Genomic DNA, 19,175 nt, shown 5'->3' on the forward strand with positions numbered 1-19,175 from the left:
AAAATGCCCAGTTTCTTCAGTACCTGTGGAAGGGAATCGGTGCTCTGGCCCCGGAGTTTCACCACGGTTTCTGACGAGCTGGAGGTGGAAGAACCGATTTCTTTCACAATCAACCCTGAGATAAACCAGAGGAAAACACAATGAATGTATCAAGTTAGCCATACCTCTTGCCACATATTCTCTCCCTCTTTTGTAAAGACTGACTTATTTATTTATTAAAAAGGCAGAGTGAGACACAGATGTCTTCCATCCAATGGTTCACTCCCCAAATGATTGCAATACCCGGGTCTGAGGTGGGAGAAGCCAGGAGCCAGGAACGCCATCCTGGTCTTCCAAGTAGGTGGCAGGGGATCAAGCACTTGGGCCATCCTCTGCTGCCTTTCCAAGCACATTAGCAGGGAGCAAGATCGGAAACAGAGCAGCCAGAACTCATATGGGCACTCCAATGGGCATCTGGATATAAGATGGTGGCTTCGTGAGCAGCGGCTTAACCCGCTGCATCACACCGCTGGCTCCTCCTGCCATGTATTCTGACATGAACGACTATCAGCACTGAGAAACCACTGAGAAACTGTCTCAGGTGCTGGACAGCCAGGGCAGTACATTCTCTCCAGGAAACAGAGTGCAGTGCGGAAATGGGGCATCAGAGCAGAGGACGGGGTTTCGAGTGTGAATCCCGTGGAGTCAGAAATAAGGACAATGACGGTAGGCGTCTCCTTACTGCAGCTCAAAGCCTCCCTTCCCAGCCTTTGTGGTTTTCTCTGGCATTCAGTTTGCCCCAGCAGAACAGTTTCGTTGTGTGTGGATGTGTGGAGGACAGGACCGGGGCTCTGGCCTCGGGAGTGAGACAGACCTGGGCTGGACCGTGGCCCGCACCACAAATCACCACGTGTTCTGGCAGGCTAGCCGGCCTTCCAGTGTCTCAGGCTCCTGCTGCTATAAAATGGGGCTGAGCACAGCACCCATTCATGAGAGTTTGAATGCACGAAAAGGGGTGGGTTCTCTTCTTGACAGACAGGGACACAGTGGCAAGGATCCCACCGGAAAGAGACCAAGGTAAGACTAGCAACCAGGTCTGCATCACCTCAGCGCTCAGGGCAGAGTAAATTTTCACAAACAAAAATCCAGGCTGACACACAATTTCTTCTGTAACCGTGTGGCATGCGGGTGAAGCACCCTCCCCCACCCAAAGACAGTCTCACAGGTGAGGTGTGGACAAGAACTGTGGCTGTGAGCAACCAGCGTGGCAACGCTTCTGGCTGATGACGAAGCACGTGAGCAGGTCAAGCTCGAGATCCAGAAGGGCGCACAGCGCCTCAGGGACATCCCGGATCAAAGAATGAACCCGGGGATAGATTCTTGTCCAACTGCTCGTGGTCGGCAGAAACGACTTTTTGTGTTCTCTCCCTTAACTCTTTAGAAATGTCTCTCAATGGGGCCGGTGCTGTGGTGTAGCCAGTGAAGCCGCTGCTTGCTGTGCCGGTGGCATTCCTTATCAGCGCTGGTTCAAGTCCCAGCTGTTCCACTTCTGATCCCACTCCCTGCTAATGCACCTAGGAAAGCAGCGGAGGATGGCCCAAGTGCTCGGGCCCCTGCACCCACATGGGAGACCCAGAAGAAGCTCCTGGCTCCTGGTTCCCTATTGGCCCAGCTCTTGACACTGTGGCCATTTGTGGAGTGAGGCAGCAGATGGAAGATCTTTTCTTTCTCCCCCTTCGCACTGCCCATAACTCTGCCTTTCAAATACATAAATAAATTGTCACAACAATTGGGTGTCCAGCATGTGCCTCGTGGATATGACGTGCCTTGTATATACTACACTTCCAGTAATTACTTCAACTGAGACCTGAAAGATAAGCCACTTGGGGTTTACACGTCGACAGTTTAAGAACTTCCAGGAGGTGCCCAAGTTCTAGGGGCTGGTACGAACTGCTTAGTAGAGGGTGTCTCTCTATAAAGACCACTGCCCTCCATAGAGCACTAAGGCCCTGAACAAACCCTCCGGGGAGCCTGTGGACCTGTGCACTGGACGGCCCTGGCTATGGTTCCTTGTGGGTTCCCTGCAGCTGTGTCTGTGGCCGCCATGCCTGTACAGTCTTCACCAAAACCCTGACCCTGACTGCCACTGGGCAAGGTGGTATCAAGAGCCAGGTGCCCAAAACATCGAGCCGTCGACTCTCACCCCCAGCGGAAGGCAGCAGAAGGGCTCACTGCACTGCCACCTCACCTGCGCTCAGGCTTCAAGAACAGTCTGCATCTGCTCACACTTTTTTTTTTTTGCATATAAGTCTTTTGAAACAGCCATCATTTTAATGGCTTTCCATTATAAATTACATTGTTTCCAGTTAAAATTACAAAACTAGGGGTGGCGCTGTGGCGTGGTAGGTCAAGCCTCTCTCTGCCTGCAGTGCCAGCATCCCATATATGTGCCATTTGAGTTCCGGCTGCTCCACTTCCAATCCAGCTCTCTGCTATGGCCTGGGAAAGCAGTGGAAGATGGCCCCAGTGCTTCAGCCACTGCATTCGCATGGGAGACCCGGAAGAAGATGCTGGATCCTGGCTTCAGATGCGCCCAGCTTGGCCATTGCAGCCATTTGGGGAGTGAATCAGCCTGTGGAAGACCTCTCTCGTATTTCCCTCTCTCTCTGTAACTCTGCCTCTCAAATAAATCTTTAAAAAAATTTACAAAACTACCTACCCCATAACCAACATTAAATCCGTGGAGGAGAGTGGGAGCCCTTATCTGCCCCTCCCCATGGGCACTCTGATGTCCACTTTCCACAGTGTGTGAGAGGACATCAAAACAGCTCGTGGGAACAATGAAAAGGTAAGCTGACTTTGGTGCACAGATTTTGAAGCTTTGTGTAGCTTTTTCCTAATGCACATTTTCCATGAACTTGGTGAAGACTCCTCGTATGTGCATGGAACTGTGCTAACCTGAGGCCTGACTGCTGTTTCTAGACACACAGCACTGTCCTCTCTGTCATCTGTGACAATGAGGCCCTTCCAGGTACATCATAGGACTCTGATTTTTAAGCAGCAAAAGTAAGTAAGTAAATAAAGGCTCCTCACACAATGTAGGGAGCAGAAAATGCTGACTCCCAGTGCTGGTGCTTGTCCCCTTCTCTTTCGCAGCGGGCACCTGACCCTGTAGCTGACGGCACTGATTCGGAGTCTCTTCTCCTGGCCCTGCTCATGGTGGAGAAGCCCCACCCACCCCTTCTGCGTTCAGAGGCACCTGCTTTTCAGCCTAGGTGGATCCGACTAGAGGAGAGCCAGTCCCACGGGAGCTCACCAGAGTGTCCATTCAGCTTCCGTGACACCAGCATGTCCTCTGTGATATAGATGCACATGTCTGGGCTGACTTCCAGAGAGTCTTCATTCATCGGCTCCAGGTCCCTGGGGTCATCAACCAACATCTCTATTTCTGACACAGAAGAAGGGAAAGGCACTTAATGACCCGGAGAGAGCTGCCACCATTATCCACAGCCACTCTGGGGGCAGTTGTGTCATTACTCAGATTTGAAAATGAATTTACTCATGAGACTCTTCAACAGCAAACTCCAAGGGCCAGCCCTCAACCAGGCACTTCTTGTTCTCTCTGACACAGGGTTGCTGTGTTAGCTGCGTATCCCCTAATGCCAGGATTTGATGAACAACACTGCCTTATTCTCTTAGAAGAAAGAAGAAAACCTCCAGCCTTGCTAGAACACAGTGACACACAGAGGACCTCCTGAGATGCACAGGCCGTCTGCTTCACACAAAGCCAGGCCTGTTGACAATGGCAGAACAAACGCCTCGTGAAGCTGCCCCTTCCCGCAGCTGCCGGCTTTCAGTGATTTGATCTGAGAGCTGACGAGTTCTGCAGGACCCCACTCAGTCTGCAGTTGTCCCTAACACGGTCGCTATCTTCCCACACCTGCAAGCCAAAGCACTTACTTAAGACAGGAGAAAGCAAAAACATGAACACAGCCGAGGCAGACCAATGCCCAGTTTGGCTGGCATGGGTCACAGGTCTCTTCTTCCCTCTGTGACATGGAGGGAGTGCCTATCAGCTCTGCATTCTGCTTCTTTTATGCTCCCTGTAGTTCTGGTGACATGGGAGGCACTTACAGAATAATGTACTCATTAACTCAATGGCACGGCCTCACCTCCTCCAGGGGAAGTTCAAGATGTTTTTGTCACTGTCATGCACCCCATTCTGTTGTCCTAACCACTGTCTTATTTCACCTGGGATTCAGAAATACTGTTACCGACAGGACTGCAGGACTAACCTCTCCTCTGCACCATAGAAACAGCTAAGACTTAGAACCCATGCCCACCCAACCCTTTGGCTCAAAGGGTCATGACCAGAGGGACGCTTTGTTCACAGCCCAACACAAGCAAGTCGGGCAAGTCACTGGGGAAGACTCCTCTATTACTGCTACTCGGCTGCTCCCCTGACATGGATCCTGCAGGATGGGCAGTTGAGAAAGCTGGGAGAGCTGCAGCGGGCCGGGGATGGGAAGGCGCCATTACCATCGTCCTGGGAGTCCTCCTCCAGGCGGTCCTTGCCGCCACTCTCCACACCAGACGTGTGGGAGCTGCCGTGGCTGGTCATGGAGCTGCAGGTTTTCAGCCTGCGGTGCAGGGCGCTGCCGGGACAGCTGTCCTCGGGCCCCGCGTCCCGCGGCTTGGTGTCTGCCTCGATGCCCGAGGTGTGCGAGCTGCTGTGGCTGGCGGTGGAGTGGCGAGACAGGCGCTTGTGCTTCACGCTGCCCGCGCTGCTCCCGCTGGCCCGAGAGCGCTTCTCCAGCTGGTCCATGTCCAGGTCCAGGTTGTCGCTGATATAAGACTCCCGGTACTGCTTCTTCTCTGTGGGAGGGGGGACAGGGCGTGTCACTACACTCGACCAAGACAGGAGGAAAGCCATGCATGGTGATGGGAAGCAGGAGCTTGACTTAAGAACAAACAACGGGCCGGCGCCGCGGCTCACTAGGCTAATCCTCCGCCTAGCGGCGCCGGCACACCGGGTTCTAGTCCCGGTCGGGGCGCCGGATTCTGTCCCGGTTGCCCCTCTTCCAGGCCAGCCCTCTGCTGTGGCCAGGGAGTGCAGTGGAGGATGGCCCAGGAGCTTGGGCCCTGCACCCCATGGGAGACCAGGAAAAGCACCTGGCTCCTGGCTCCTGCCATCGGATCAGCGCGGTGCGCCGGCCGCAGCGCGCCGGCCGCAGCGCGCCGGCCGCGGCGGCCATTGGAGGGTGAACCAACGGCAAAGGAAGACCTTTCTCTCTGTCTCTCTCTCTCACTGTCCACTCTGCCTGTCAAAAAAAAAAAAAAAAAAAAACAACGTGAATAAAAACCAACACAACGGGTCTGAGGGAGTGGTTAAGATACCCAGAGTGTCCGAAGTTTCAAGCATGGCAGAGGACACAATTCCAAGCAGGGTCACAAAGGACCTCCTGTCCACAAACTGATCGGCCTATGGTGAGGAGGGCTCAGCAAGTGCAGAGGAACGTTCAGAGCTCGCGCAGCACCGTGGCGCTGCCAGGACTGCCACCAATGTGAGCTTGTGATTTGGGCTCCACGGCATGTTTGCTATTTTTAACGTCTGGTCCTTCTCCACTGGTCACCTCAGAGGCACTGCTCTAGAAGACTTGCATAAATGTAATTATGCTAATTACAATTCATTTTAGCCATGCATTCACTTTGGTGTGCTGTTAGCTTTAGCTGTTGAATCCAACAAAAAATGAAATTATTCTTCTGAGACTTTCTCTTAAAGAATCTAAAATCTAGATTTTTATGAATATAAAACTGCTTTTTTTCTATGCAGGCTGAACTCAGTGAGGCTTTCTCATCTACCCAGGAAGCAGTTATCACTGCTGGTTTGATGGTTTGTGTCATGTGGCCTCTGATGGGTAAAATCATTCTTTAACATCAATACTATTCTTTAATGAAGACAAAGACACTGAAAAGACCCCTTTTCTACCAAACACTAACCATTACATTAAGGTGTAAAATGACAACTGAGCTATGAGCATAGAGCTGACGACAAAAATACTTTTTTGTTTTGGGTCAGAAATTTAAAAAACAAACAGCTTATTTAGCTTCCTAGATTTTTTAATACTAATGAGAAAAAACACATTAGAACACTGTTAAAATCAGAAAGTGCATTTGGGGAATATTAACATGATATTACTTTAGAATCTACTAACTAGTAGACTAATTGGGTTCTCAGGGGCCTGCTAATGGATTTGATCGTCTTGTTTCTCAGTTAAGTGAAGATACTTGGACTCCTAATGTCTGAATCCAGCTCTGAGGTGTAATCACCACAGGTTCCCTAGGGAGGGAATGAATGGCAGGAGAAACTCAAGATAAGATACACTTTCCAGGATGCAAAATCCAGGAACTGCTTGGAGCAGCTGTGTACACCGCCGGGCTCCATCCGTGTCATCCCAGGAGCCGGGCTCCCACACAAGGCGGGTATGTGCAGCCATACAGAAAGCAGACCAGAACCTGACACCAGAGCTGCAATCACCTTCACACACCAGCAGTGCACCCCTCCGCATCCCAGCTCTCAGCGGCGGGGGGACGCGGGCTGCTAACAGAGACTGCCAAGCTCTCTTGCAGTGCCTGTTCCCTGCGGGTTCAAAGGAACAGCGCAGTGGCCCTTAGAGAAAAAGCTAAGAAGAAAAAAGTTAAAAAAAAAAAGTCTTTCTAGAGTTCTATTTGAAATTTTTTTGTTTACTAGTTTTCATTTTATTTGGAAGTCAGAGAGAGACAGAAACTCAGACAGATACACAGATAGATTCCATCTGCTAATTCACCCCCTAAATGCATGCCTCAGCCAGGACTGGACCAGGTGGAAGCCAAGAAGTTAGAACACAATTCAGGTCTCCACGTTGGTGTCAGGCACCCAGACACTTGAGCCATCATCCGCTGTCTCCCAGGATGCACCTCAGCAGGAAGATGCATCAGAGGTGCAGGAGCCAGGACCAGAACCCAGGCACGCGTGACACAGAGTACGACTCAACTGCTGTGCCAAAAGCCTGCCGCTGCTGTTCTAAGACATTTAGAAACTGCATCTGATACATGGAAAAACTCCTCTACTTCTGTACAACAGCCCCTTCCCTCCCAACTTTCCTGCAGTTCAGAGTGGTCCACAGTTCCTGAGTCCTCTCAGGACACTCACGAGCAAACAAGTGCTTGCCAGCCCGCTCCCAGTGCAAATCCTAGCTCCTGTCAACACGTCAGCACGGCCTGGGCGCTCCACAGGGCTGGCTCCACTCCCTTCCCAGCACCCTATCACGTACCCTCTGCAAACATCTTAGCAGCTTCACACAGCTACAGACAGAGGGAAGTGGCTGAGTCTCCTGAAGCTTATTCTCAGAAACGTGCCACTCGCCCTCCCTGGGTGTCAGGGGCTCGGGGGCCGGCACATCTGCATTCTGCTCTGGGAGCGCGGGCGCTGCCAGGCTGCTTGGACCTGGTGGTGGACCGCAACACAGTGGGCGAGCACCGCATTGCCTTGGCACAGGACCTCAGTTCACTCTCCAGCTGCGACGCACGCTCGGGTTCCAAACTTTTTAAACGACACAGGGCACGTTTCTCCTCTCCTACCCCTCTGAAAGAATCTTCTGATTACTTCCCACTATAAAAAATGCTCAAGGAGCATTAGGATTTTTCTTGTGAGAATTATAATGCCCTTAAATGTGGGTGAACTAACTGGGTGCAGGGCAAAGTTGGCCCAGAAAACCTTGTTCTCAGGCCCTTCCTCAGACCTGGAATTATCTCTAAGGATAAGGCTCTAAGCGTGCTTTCTCTAGTGGAGGAAAACAAAGACAAGCCTCCATACTCGTGCACGTCAAAGCTCTAATCTGTATCTTCAGCACCTCTTCTCTCCTCTCCTGTTACGGTTTGAATGTGGCCTTCCAAACTCATGGTGAAATTCAGTTGTCACTGTAGCACGACGTGGGGCCTTTAGTGACCGGGTCCAGGCCCTGTCCTCGCGAGTGGGTCACTCGCGAGGGCTGTCAGGGGAGTGCAGCCCTGGTTTTTCACTTTCTCTCTCCCTCCCTCCCTCCCTCTTGCTCCTCACCCTCCTTCCTCCTGACATGGGACTGCGCAGCAAGGAAGCCCTTGCCGGATGCTGGTACTTGGGGCTGGACTTCTGAGCCTCCAGGACCACGAGAAAATACATGCCTGCTCTTTGTAAATTACCCAGTTTGCTCCTGTCATATTTTTGTTTGTACTGCTGCTGTTTGTATTTTGTTATGGTAAGCCTTCAAACACATCTGCTTCTATGCTTGGCAGTGAACAAAGTTTTGCTCCTCTAAGACTCAGAAATTTCTTCTAATATTACTTTAGAAACCATGGAGGAGATTCATTAATTTTCTTGGGCTTTGAAGGGCTTCCTGTGTGGTTAGCTAAGCAAGAATTTCCTCAAACGCTGCAGGCAGGGAGCCGAAGGAATCAATGAACATCTCGAGGTGTGCTGTGGTGGCCACGTAGGAGTGAGGCACCTGGCGAATCAGCGGCCTTGCACCCCAGTCAGCTGGCCTCTCAGCTCCCCTCGGCACGTCTGCCTCCAGCTGAAAGCCTCCGGGTAGCCCTGTCAGCAGAGGAAAGTCAGATCTGTGACACGGATGGGTCACTGGGGAGAGGACGCAGCAGTGTGGCGCAGCGGACGCCAGCACACCTGAGTTACACCCTTCTCTCGGAAGATGGATGAGGCTGGTGACAGACAGGGAGAGTGATTCACGCTCTAATCACTACTAAGTTACAAGGGAATCTCCAAATGAGGCCTGACTTGGATTGAGAGATGGTTTTTGAGACAAATCAATCAGACACACAAACCTGTGAGGTTTTTTTGTGTGTGTGTGTTTAAGAGAGGCTGAGTATCAGATTCCGCAGGGAAGATGTGGCCTGAACTCACACTCAAACACTGGTTTCAGACAGGAGGCCCACATGGACTGCACTGTTCCAGCTGCATCGTGGCAAAGCCCCCACAGGGCTGGCTGACAAAATCCTCAGAGGAATCCTTTGTCACTCTTGCTGGGCCAGACCTGGGGCCTCCCAACTGTCAACCAGAGATGTTAGAACCACCTCTGGGACCCACCCTTGGTGTCACTCTAATGTTAAAGAACACTGCGGCTAACGGCACCAGGTATGTCAGTGTACGCAGAGCCCTGAGACGCAGACGGCATTTACGACACGGGTGAACTCTCATCCTGGACCCTTACAGGGCAGCTTTTTCCAAGGATTTCAAGTCACACACAAGAAACTGACAAACTGTACATGACTGAGGCGACCTCAGAGACTCTGAACAGGTGCTGAGCCTACCCCTTTGCTTTCTAAGACAGTGATGAGTTATCAGCAGAAATGCTGCTCTCTGTGTAGAGGGCCCGCGTCCCCACAGCCCACTGCTCAGAGGCTCAGGACAGCTACAGAGCAAGAAGCCACGCGTGGCAAAGGCACTGTGTGCGGCCCGGAGCCCGACAGCCGTGGTTACCTTCGTTTTCCTCCAGCTTCCGGATGTGGCGCAGGATAGGCTGCAGATTCATGTAGAGGCGGTGGCTGTTGCTCAGCAGTTGCAGGAGGTGCCTGGAGCGCAGCGGGCAGCCCGTGTAGTAGATGAGCTTCCTGGCTGAGGGCAAGCCGTCGGGCAAAATCTCAAACCTCTTACCCTGGGGAGGGAGAGCAGGAACCCAATTCAGGAAGGAAAACCTCTTGTTTGCCAAGGTCTCCCTCCCTTTCAACTTACTACGGAAAACTAGATTCAGAAATAGAGGTACACAGCTCCATTTAAAATTCCCGAAGCTGGAGGTAGGCTTTGGTGCAGTGGTTAAACTGCTGCCTGGGATAACACCCCATGGCAGAATGCCTGGCTTTGAGTCTCAGCTCCAAGTTTGAATCCCATCTCCTGCGTTCAAGTCCCAGATCCAATTCCAGGGTGCTAGCGAGCACCCTGGTTGGCAGACGATAGCTCAAGTATGTGGGTACCTCCGACCCACATGGGAAGGTCTGGACTGAGTTCTTGGCTTCTGTCTTCAGCCTGGCCCAGTCCCAGCTGTTGTGGGCACTGGGAAATGGGCCAGCAGATAGAAGATCTTTATCTCTCTGCTTTTCAAATAAAAAGGGAAAAATAATGAAAATTCCCCAAGGGATATGTGATTGTTTTCTCCTTCACATATTTGTTTCAATGATTTCTGGACAAAGCAGAATGATGGATTTTGATGACAACCAGATGTATGCATTACTACCCTGTCACTCTTTGAACCCTATCAAAAAACGGACAGAGGTGGCAAAGCAGAGAAATAGCTGGGAAAAACCATGACTTTGCTCTAATAAAGGAGAAAGTATCATTCTCAATATTCTAAAAATAGAAGTATCTTTCCTGTTGGGAATTGTAGACCTTTCTTTATAATGTTGAATTTTAAATAGATATTAATAGAAACATCTTTTTATATCACTTTATTCTTTGCTCAAAAGAAATAACTTCCAGGAGAACCAGCCAAGCCCCACGCTCAGAGCATTCTGCCCTGTGATTACAGCTTTTTGTTTGCTACTCCTCCTGCTGCAGGCTTCTTGTGGTAATTCCACTTATGAACCCATCTTGTACTTTCCCCACATTTCTTGTGCAACTACAGTAACTCAGGGTAGTGTGGTAGGGACCAGAAACATAGCAAAATTAGTCATTTCTTTTGCTGTAGAATTTTTTGATTTTGAGTTCCCTACTGATCTTACAAGAAAGATAGCACATGCACAATAATATAAGAAAGCAAATTACTTTCAGCTTCAACTTTTAAAAACTACAAAAGTATTTTTATCTGTTTGAAATGTAGAGTGACAGACTGGGAGGGAGGGAGGGAGGGAGAAGACAGAGAGTGAGAAAGATCTTCTATTCATTGGTTCACACCTTACATGCCTGAAACACAAGGCTGGATCAGCTGAAGCCAAAAGCCAGGAACTCCACCTGATGTCTCAGGTGGGTGGCAGGGAGTACTTGGGTCCTCCTCTGCTACTTTACGAGACACATTAGGAGGAGGCTGGATTGGCAGTAGAACAGCTGGGACTAGAAGCCGGCATTCCCATATGGGGTGCAGGTGTCCTAAACAGCAATTTGACCTGCTGTGCCAGGACACCTGCTTCAGCTTTATTGTGGGGCACGCATTAGTGCAGTGGTTACAAGGTCACTTGGGTGCCTCCATTCCTGGGTTCAATTTCTGGCTCTGCTTCCGACTCCAGCTTTCGGCTGATGCACATTCAGGGAGGCAGCAGGTAATGGTTAAAGTAGTTGGGTCCCTGCAATCTAGGTGGGAGACCCAGAGTGAGTTCTGGGCTCCCGGCTTCAGCCTGGCCCAGCCTCAGCTGTTGGGTCACTTGGAGTAAACCAGTAGATAGGTGATCTCTCTCCATCTGTCTAGGCCTTTCAAATAAATAAAATAAAAATTTTAAAAACTTCTCTGACAGACAACATAGTTTTTAAAAAATGAACAAAAAGAATCAACCAGTAAGATGTATTAAGTCAGGTAACTTACCACAAACACCAACTTTCCAACATTTGTCCAGGGGAAGTCATAAAGTAACTGTTTCTCTTCATCTAGATTCTATGGAAGGAATTACAAGGCATATAGAATGAATGGGAGAAAAATGATAGATACTCTAAAATGGCTCTGACTTCCCTCCCAGAAAACTGCAATACAATCTGATGGAGGCCCCAGCTCACTTTGGAGAAGTGCAGACAGTAATTAAAAGATGACTGATGCGACCCTGTAGCTTCTGTGCCAGTGTGACCGCACAAACTAGCCTTTCCAAGGCAATCTTCTCCCTACTGGCCTTTGCCAAAATGTAAATAAAAAGTCCCAAAGATGTAGGCATTCAAGAGATGTGACAAGGCACTCGGACTTTCCTAACTGGATACTGTGCCTACGTCAAGGATGACACACCCTTACAATTTCCAGTATCTCACAGAAGGACTCCCTTTCCCCTGAAGATGGCTACAGAATAGCACTAGTTCACCTGGAAAGAGGTGTCAAGTACTACTTACTCAAGAGACAAGTTTTATCAGGAAAGTACAATGGGAATTAAAATGTTTGGCCAGAAACTTTGTCATTTTTCTCTTCACACTCAGTGGTCTGCAGTGATGAACCTGGGTTAAGCTTTCGTTAGCTTCCGTTACAGAGGACTTGGAACTGTCAAGGGCCAAGCTGGGTCGCTCCACCCACACTCCACTGCCCATACCTGTGCTCTCCAGAGACCACAAGTGGACTGGTGAGTCTGTGGCAGGACCATGCAGGTTCCCTGTCGACCTAGGATGTGGCCCATCCCACTGGACACACAGTTCTTATTCACCAACCTGGAAGATCTGAATCCCCCGCATAGTCAAGCCAAGGGTGAGTGAAGCTTCAATTTCCCTTTTATCCTGTAGGAATACAATTTTGTGAAAAAAACATGTTTTTCTCGTTCCAGTGGACAATTCAGCACCCAAGAAACAGAAACTTTAGGACTGGAAAGTTTATGACTTAAAAATTATCTTTGTTCAAGTCTTTCCACATCCTTAGTCTCCTACAATATTTAAGAAAATCATGAGCACGTTTTCTATCAATGATGGTATATTCTACTTTTTACATCCCTGTGATGCCAAGCTTCTGTTTTTTTACTAGTATTACATACACTTTCATATTGGAAAAATTCTAAATACTTATGCTATCAAGAACTCCTGTAAACAAGACTATTTTTGGTGCTTTTGCAACATCTGCTTGGGTATCTTATACTTACTCTTTTCTCATATATTACAATTTTAAATCTAATGTTCTAGTGTATCCTGAGATGCATCAGACTTTTTGTTTCTAAAACTGGGCAAGATTCCCAACTCTGAAGTGGAAATGAGAGGGAAACAACTATACATTTAAGGCTCTCCCCTGAGAATAATAAAGCCATAAAAGCCTTATATTCAGTTAGTTCAGAAATACTTATTTTTAAGAAGTTATCACTTGCTGACATGATACCCATTCTACTAGCCAAAGCATACACTGAAAAAAAAAAGGGGGGGGGGCGCCATGGCTCAGTAGGTTAATCCTCTGCCTGCGGCACTCGCATCCCATATGGGCGCTGGTTCTAGTCCCAGCTGCTCCTCTTCCAATCCAGCTCTCTGCTAAGGCCTGGGAAAGCAGTAGAAGATAGCCTAAGTGCTTGGGCCCCTGCACCCGCATGGGAGACCAGGAAGAAGCACTGGGCTCCTGACTTCAGATTGGTGCAACTCTGGCTGTTGCAGCCATTTGGGGAGTGAACCAATGGAAGGAAGACTTTTCTCTCTCTTTCTCTCTCTCCTTCTCCCTCTCACTGTCTGTAACTCTACCTCTCAAATAAATAAATAAAAAATAAAAAAGGAAGGAAGGAAGGAAAGAAGGAAATAACGAAGGAAGAAAGAAACTACAAGATTAAGAAAAAATACTGTAAAATTAAAAGTACTCTGAAATTTGGCCACATCTTTTAAGAGCTCATCTGTAACAACCACATACAATGTATTAAGTTCAGAACAGAAGGTAAATAAAATTATTAAGTAACTAAAATATTTTCATGATGATTTCACAATAAAAACAAATATACATATATTCATTAAATTTAGTGCCAGTTTTCCCATAAACATGGGAAGAAACATTTTTAGAAAATGCATCTTCACCTGGCATAGGAAAGAGGGGCCCTGGCCTATTTTCACTTTGGGGCTATTTCTTGGCACATGCAGTCGAAGGACTAACAGGAGATCCATCCATCACTTCTTAGTTTCCTTTTGCAACTAGACTGATTTCTTTCTGTGGTAAGACTGTGCTCCTCAAAGGGCTGCTGTTCACATATGAAGTGTGCATGAGTGAGAAAGGGTCAGAACATTCTTATCACAATGTTCCCTATCCTGACCACCTTACCTCCATGTACGTAGCCCCAGATGATGCCAGAATTAATGGCAGTCACTTGATTTCTCCAAAGAATAGAAACTGCCCCTCAGGTAATACCACCTATTCCTCCACTTTGTTTCCTTACATTTTCATTAAACAGCTTCAACAGCAGACAGCAGTGCCATTTTCTATGCAATGTTGAAGTACCTCACTTTAAACCTATCTACCTTACTAGAGAAGATGATTTAAAAAAATTTATTTATTTGAAAGGTAGAGAGAGGGAGAGAGAGAGGCCGAGGGAGATCTTACATCCATGAGTTCACATTCCAAATGTCCGCAACAGCTAGGCTGGGCCAGGAGCCTGGGTTTCAGTCTAGGTCTCCACATGGGCAGAGAGGACTGGAGCTCTGGAGCACTTACTGCCTCCCAGAGCACACGTTAGTAGGAAGACGAGCTCAGAGATGGAGCCTGGACACAAACCTAGGCACTCCACTGTGGAATGAAGCCATGTGTCAAGCAGTGTCTTAACAGCAATGCTAAATGCCTGCCCCAGATTCTTCATGTTAAACAGAATTGTTTAAAACAGCGAGCTTCCCTAGGAAATAAGGCAAGAAGTAAGGAGTATTTCTGAGCACTTACTAATGTGCCAGATAGTCCATCTTGTTATTTCGGACTCATTATCTCATCAAATCCTTAACCCAGTGACATACACAGTAGTATTCCCACTGAATACTCATAAATGGCCCAGGATACTAGTTACAACTGCCTAGTAGCCCAGCAGCAGTGAGCAGTGACACAGGGTTTCTAACAGACATCCCATTCTAAAGCTACAGCCTTTCCAACTTATTCTTCATATTTCTAATAAACTGATTGTCAAAAATCTCACATATTTGCTTTTTATCATGTAAAGTGAGATGCTACAAATGAAATCTCTTAAGGGAAAAAACCCAAATCAGTCATTTAGGAATTGAGCCAAAGAAGAACGAATGTCTCTCGAGGATGAGGGAGCAGGCGCAGTGCATCTCTTGGGCATGGAAGAGAGAAAACACATGCATTGGCTCCTTATCAAGTTTCCTGAACTGTCTAGGAAGACTGCCCAGGTGTCCACAGACCTACCCAAGCCTCCACTGGTCTGGTCAGCCTAATCCTACCTAAAGAATGAGGTAGCAGGCACAGACTGACAGTAATGTTAGCTGCAGGCTGAGTGTCAGGCTTCATAGCACTGAGCACTGTCTGAAGCACTCTTTACCCATGAATTCCTTTAGTCACGTGCACCTGCAGAGGTGGGTATGTTACTGTTCCCATCTAACCACAGGCAAACGGAAGCACAGAGGTGCAATCACCAGCTCAAGGTCACACGGTGAGAAGCCCTGCTGGGATCAGCCCATGGGCACCTCTTCCCATCTGGTTTGAGAACCTCCTTCAGGAGTTCTCACCAATGAAAGGGCACTTGAGTCTCAGGGAGGGGCAGCGGGGTGAGTGGACGAGAAGACAAGCTCAAGAGCAGCGTGAGCAACTGCCGGCAAGGGCCCCAGCTGTTCTTGGGTGTGTGACCCTGCTCCAGGACAGGAAAACAAGGCTGGAGACACACAGCAGAGGAAGCCATGACCTTCAGAGAGTGGAGTGCAGTGGCTTAAGCACAGGAGCTTTGCTATCCGGAGGCCAGAACTGAATGGATCTGCCACTTAGGCTGACAACCTCAGGTGAGCTACTTAATAATCCCCCAAACCCTTAGTTCCCTAGTCCGTAACACCAAGACTACAGTCCCTTCCTTATAGCACTGTGAGGATTAGAATACAACAATAAAGTGTCCCCAATAAACACAGCACTTCAGAAACACTGGTGGTTGTGGCGATGACCTTGTAATTAATGGATGCAGCACAGGTATGCTTCACTTTGGGCACTATTAAGCATCATTATCAAACCAGTCACAAAGGTTAACCCCCACTCCCCACCTTGAAGCAGAAAAGCAGGTCTGGGGAGGAGAAAAAGGCCTCCACAATCATTGAACAGCCAGAGTTACACTGTGCAGCCATCTGTGACTTCCCTGTTAGAACCACTGACAGACGGTCCACTCTGCTTCCAGGCCAGCGGCAAAGCCTCACTGCCTCCAAGACTGACCATGACTACAAACGGTAGCTAAAAATAGAAGGAAGGAGCGGTTTCCCGCAGAACTGAAGCCCCCACCCATGGAGATGCCATGCTACGGAGTGGCAGGGCCGTACCTTGTACAACCTGTAGTAATGGACAGCAACATCATCCAGCCGGACGGCCTCTTTGATGTATTTCAGATGTGCCTCGGAAGCTGTCAGTGCAAACTGATCTTTGTGCATGTTTGGAATGTGCTTCAGGATGTAGTCCTTCCCCCTCTTGGAAACAACCTGTTGGGAACCAAGGGGTGTGCAATGCAACATCTGCTGGAGGGAGGTAAGCACTCCCCTCACCCCGGAAATGGTGAGAGGAAGAGAATCTAAAATAGGTCACGGACCCTGGCTGGTTTCCATTAGAAGATTCCCACTGTTACTGTGTTTCCATCACGTTATGTTATGACAACGCTGAAGCAGTAATACTAGAAACTAAAAGCCAGCCTAGTTGTACTGTTCCATCTGTATCGAGGAAGACTATTCACAAGCACTGGAAAAAATGAATACTCTTGGCTTTAGAGTCACAGGAAAGTGCTCCATGCAAATGTGCAGAGTTTCGTGCACATCAGTGATGATACTTGCAAGAGTAATGGTTCTATGAAAACGTCTACTGTCAGCAAACCTCTACACTCTGGATCTGCCTTTTGTCAAATTTACAGCCACACCAAGGGAGGTTCTAATGTTACTCCGGAGAAGGTAGGAGACTCTGAGACATTTTTGTTTCTGACATAAGAGAATGACATGGACACTCTATTTGAGTACTTTGAAACAACTTGATTTCAACACTCCACTCTGGTTCACTATGGCTTACACTTCACTGGACAGTTTGATCTTTCAGATGTCAAACACATGTAGTATCCAGCAGCTTTATGTTGACGATTATAAAGCATGGAAAGAATTCTACTATAAATTACAATATTTAATTTAAAATAGTTTTATAAATACTGATACTCTGTTTCTTCCTAGTAAGGATTCAACACAGTGAAATATGACAAGTTATTGCTCAATTATCCAGTTTTGCTGAAAAATCAAGTTACATATTATTATGTCTAGATTTTTACATAGAAATAATCTAAATCAGTACTTGTCCATCTTTCATTGGTCCAAAGAATCTCAGAGAAAATAGTATTTTTAAGATTAGTGAAGTAGATGGCCTTAGGTGCTGTCGGGCTGGAAGAAGTAGGATCTCTGCCCCATGGCACACTAACTGGGTACTCGGACTCGCAACACCAAGGTTTGAGGAGTATCTCCAAGGGCCACGAGAGATGCAAACGCGTGCTGTGGGCAGCATTCCTGCACCTGACACATTCTGTGGCTTCTCTTCTCCCACCGCAGCTCTGCAGGCTGGGCAACAAACCTTATGGAGCACCTGCACGTGAAATGCCGGTGAAGCAGAAGAGCGTCCGTTTACGCCCGTCCTTCAGGACGGCCTAGGAAACACTGAGTTTATGGGGGCAAGGTTGTAGGCCATTCTCAGAAGCCCGGGTTTTGCTTCACAGTCTTCTCATGGGCAAGCGCGGGCAGGCAGAGCCTCACAGCAGCACCGTACGTGTTGCTAAGAGCTGGGACGTGGGATTGGTGGATGCAACGGACACGAAGAAAAGCATGAGAATTTTATTTCTCAAGCTAGGTGGCAGGTACACAGTGTCTATGATAGAGGGCATTATGGCTGCCTGGATGGGGCAGGAAGAAGGACCGGTGATAAAGGAGAGTTCCCTGTGACTCTCAAGTTTTTGGGTAACTGGTGCGTGGCAGTGCCGCCTGCTGAGATTAAGAAGGAATAAACAGAATGCAGGTGGGAAGAAGAATTTGACTGAGTACTTTCTGAATTTGTGTTGCCTACAGAATAAACAGCCACCTCACAGACAGAGGGAGGAGAACCGAATTTGGGAGTTGGCAGCATCTAGGGTGATGGTTAAAAGCATTAATTTAGGTGAGATCTTCCAAGACCTAAGTGATAAGGGGTCCAGTGCACCACTGGGACTCAGAACAAGGAGTGAACACTGCCCACTAGCTTGACAGTATCGAGGCCACTGGTGGGAAAAGGTGGCAGGTAGAAGGGGCTTAACGGACGCACGTGGGAAGCAGCTTTAACAACCCAACGTGCAGCATGTTGCAAGCTGCTCTCTGGAGGACGCACGTGTAAGAACCAGCGTATCGGTTCGTTCTGAAAAGGAGCTCGCGGGGAGAGGCTCAGACTCGGCAGGGACTGCAGGACGCGAGGGAAGAGCAACGGACAGGCCAGGGTGGAGCAGGTGCATGTGAGGCCCTGCGTGCCGGAGTGCCGGAAGAACAAACACTCTCCTGCTGGCGTCAGTGGGGGCTCCTCTTCTCAAGGGAAGAGCAAGAGGTCGGCTTGTTCTTGTCTTCCCAGCACAGAGAATGCTATGAACAGTCTCACCCTTCGGGGGGTGACGCTCCACTCTTCACAGGCGGGAAACACTGCTCTAACAGGAGTCGATGGGACAGCCAAAAGGAAGCTGCCAAGTTCTGGCCCCAGGCCACACCTCGGATGGGCCGCATCCTCTTTCCCCCAGGTAGTGAGCAGACTGAGTGTGTCCGAGCACCCTGTCATGGAGCTCTCCACTGTTCAGCATCTACCTGGGTGTCACAGAGTGCTTCACTGGCCCCAGGACCTCTGCACGCCCCCTCTGGCAGCAGCGCCATGAGCGAGACCCGTGCTAGAGAACGTGTGTTAGGACTTGAAAACAGTACTTACCCATGCTGGGAAGTAAGCCTCTGGCTCAAAGTATTTTCCATAGTGCTTATTCCTTTTGAAGTTCCCAAGATCCGCCTGCAGGGCAAAGGCTGCCAGCAGGAAGTAGGCCTCCTCGCGGAGCACGCACTGGGAGTGCAGCACTTGTTTTCTCAGGTGCCAGTAATAATAGTATCTAGCAGCTCTGTCGCTGGAAAAGAAAAGAAAACAGAACGCACGTTTTGATGAAACAATCCAACAGCACGTAAACAGAACCCCAGCCCTACTCTCCACCCCGCGACAGAGCCCTGTCTCTGTTCCTCCCTCCCACCTCCGTGGAAGGGGCTGTCCTTGCTCCTCCTTGCGCACCTGATGACTGCCTTTGCCTTACTGAGGTCACAGGCCTCAGAACTCCAACCCACGCCACCAGACAGCAACAATAACATTGCCCAAGGCTCGTAA

The 19,175-nt window shown here is 48.9% G+C and overlaps 1 protein-coding gene across 2 annotated transcripts in view; it reads right to left on the minus strand.

The window, feature by feature from the left end:
* The window catches only part of FRMD6 (FERM domain containing 6), an 81,337-nt gene that overhangs the window by 5,089 nt on the left and 57,073 nt on the right, over positions 1-19,175 (minus strand). For both annotated transcript variants that reach the window (XM_051822842.3, XM_051822841.3), the window contains exons 6-13: positions 18,738-18,924; positions 16,100-16,255; positions 12,338-12,403; positions 11,520-11,588; positions 9,491-9,665; positions 4,519-4,854; positions 3,296-3,427; positions 24-115 (exon numbers count right to left, since the gene is read on the minus strand). In XM_051822842.3, the coding sequence (XP_051678802.1) occupies positions 24-115; positions 3,296-3,427; positions 4,519-4,854; positions 9,491-9,665; positions 11,520-11,588; positions 12,338-12,403; positions 16,100-16,255; positions 18,738-18,924 (1,213 nt within the window). The remainder of the gene's footprint in view (positions 1-23; positions 116-3,295; positions 3,428-4,518; positions 4,855-9,490; positions 9,666-11,519; positions 11,589-12,337; positions 12,404-16,099; positions 16,256-18,737; positions 18,925-19,175) is intronic.

This window comes from Oryctolagus cuniculus, chromosome 12 (assembly GCF_051225735.1).
Source record: "Oryctolagus cuniculus isolate XC-2025 breed Fujian yellow rabbit chromosome 12, ASM5122573v1, whole genome shotgun sequence".
Taxonomy (NCBI): domain Eukaryota; kingdom Metazoa; phylum Chordata; class Mammalia; order Lagomorpha; family Leporidae; genus Oryctolagus; species Oryctolagus cuniculus.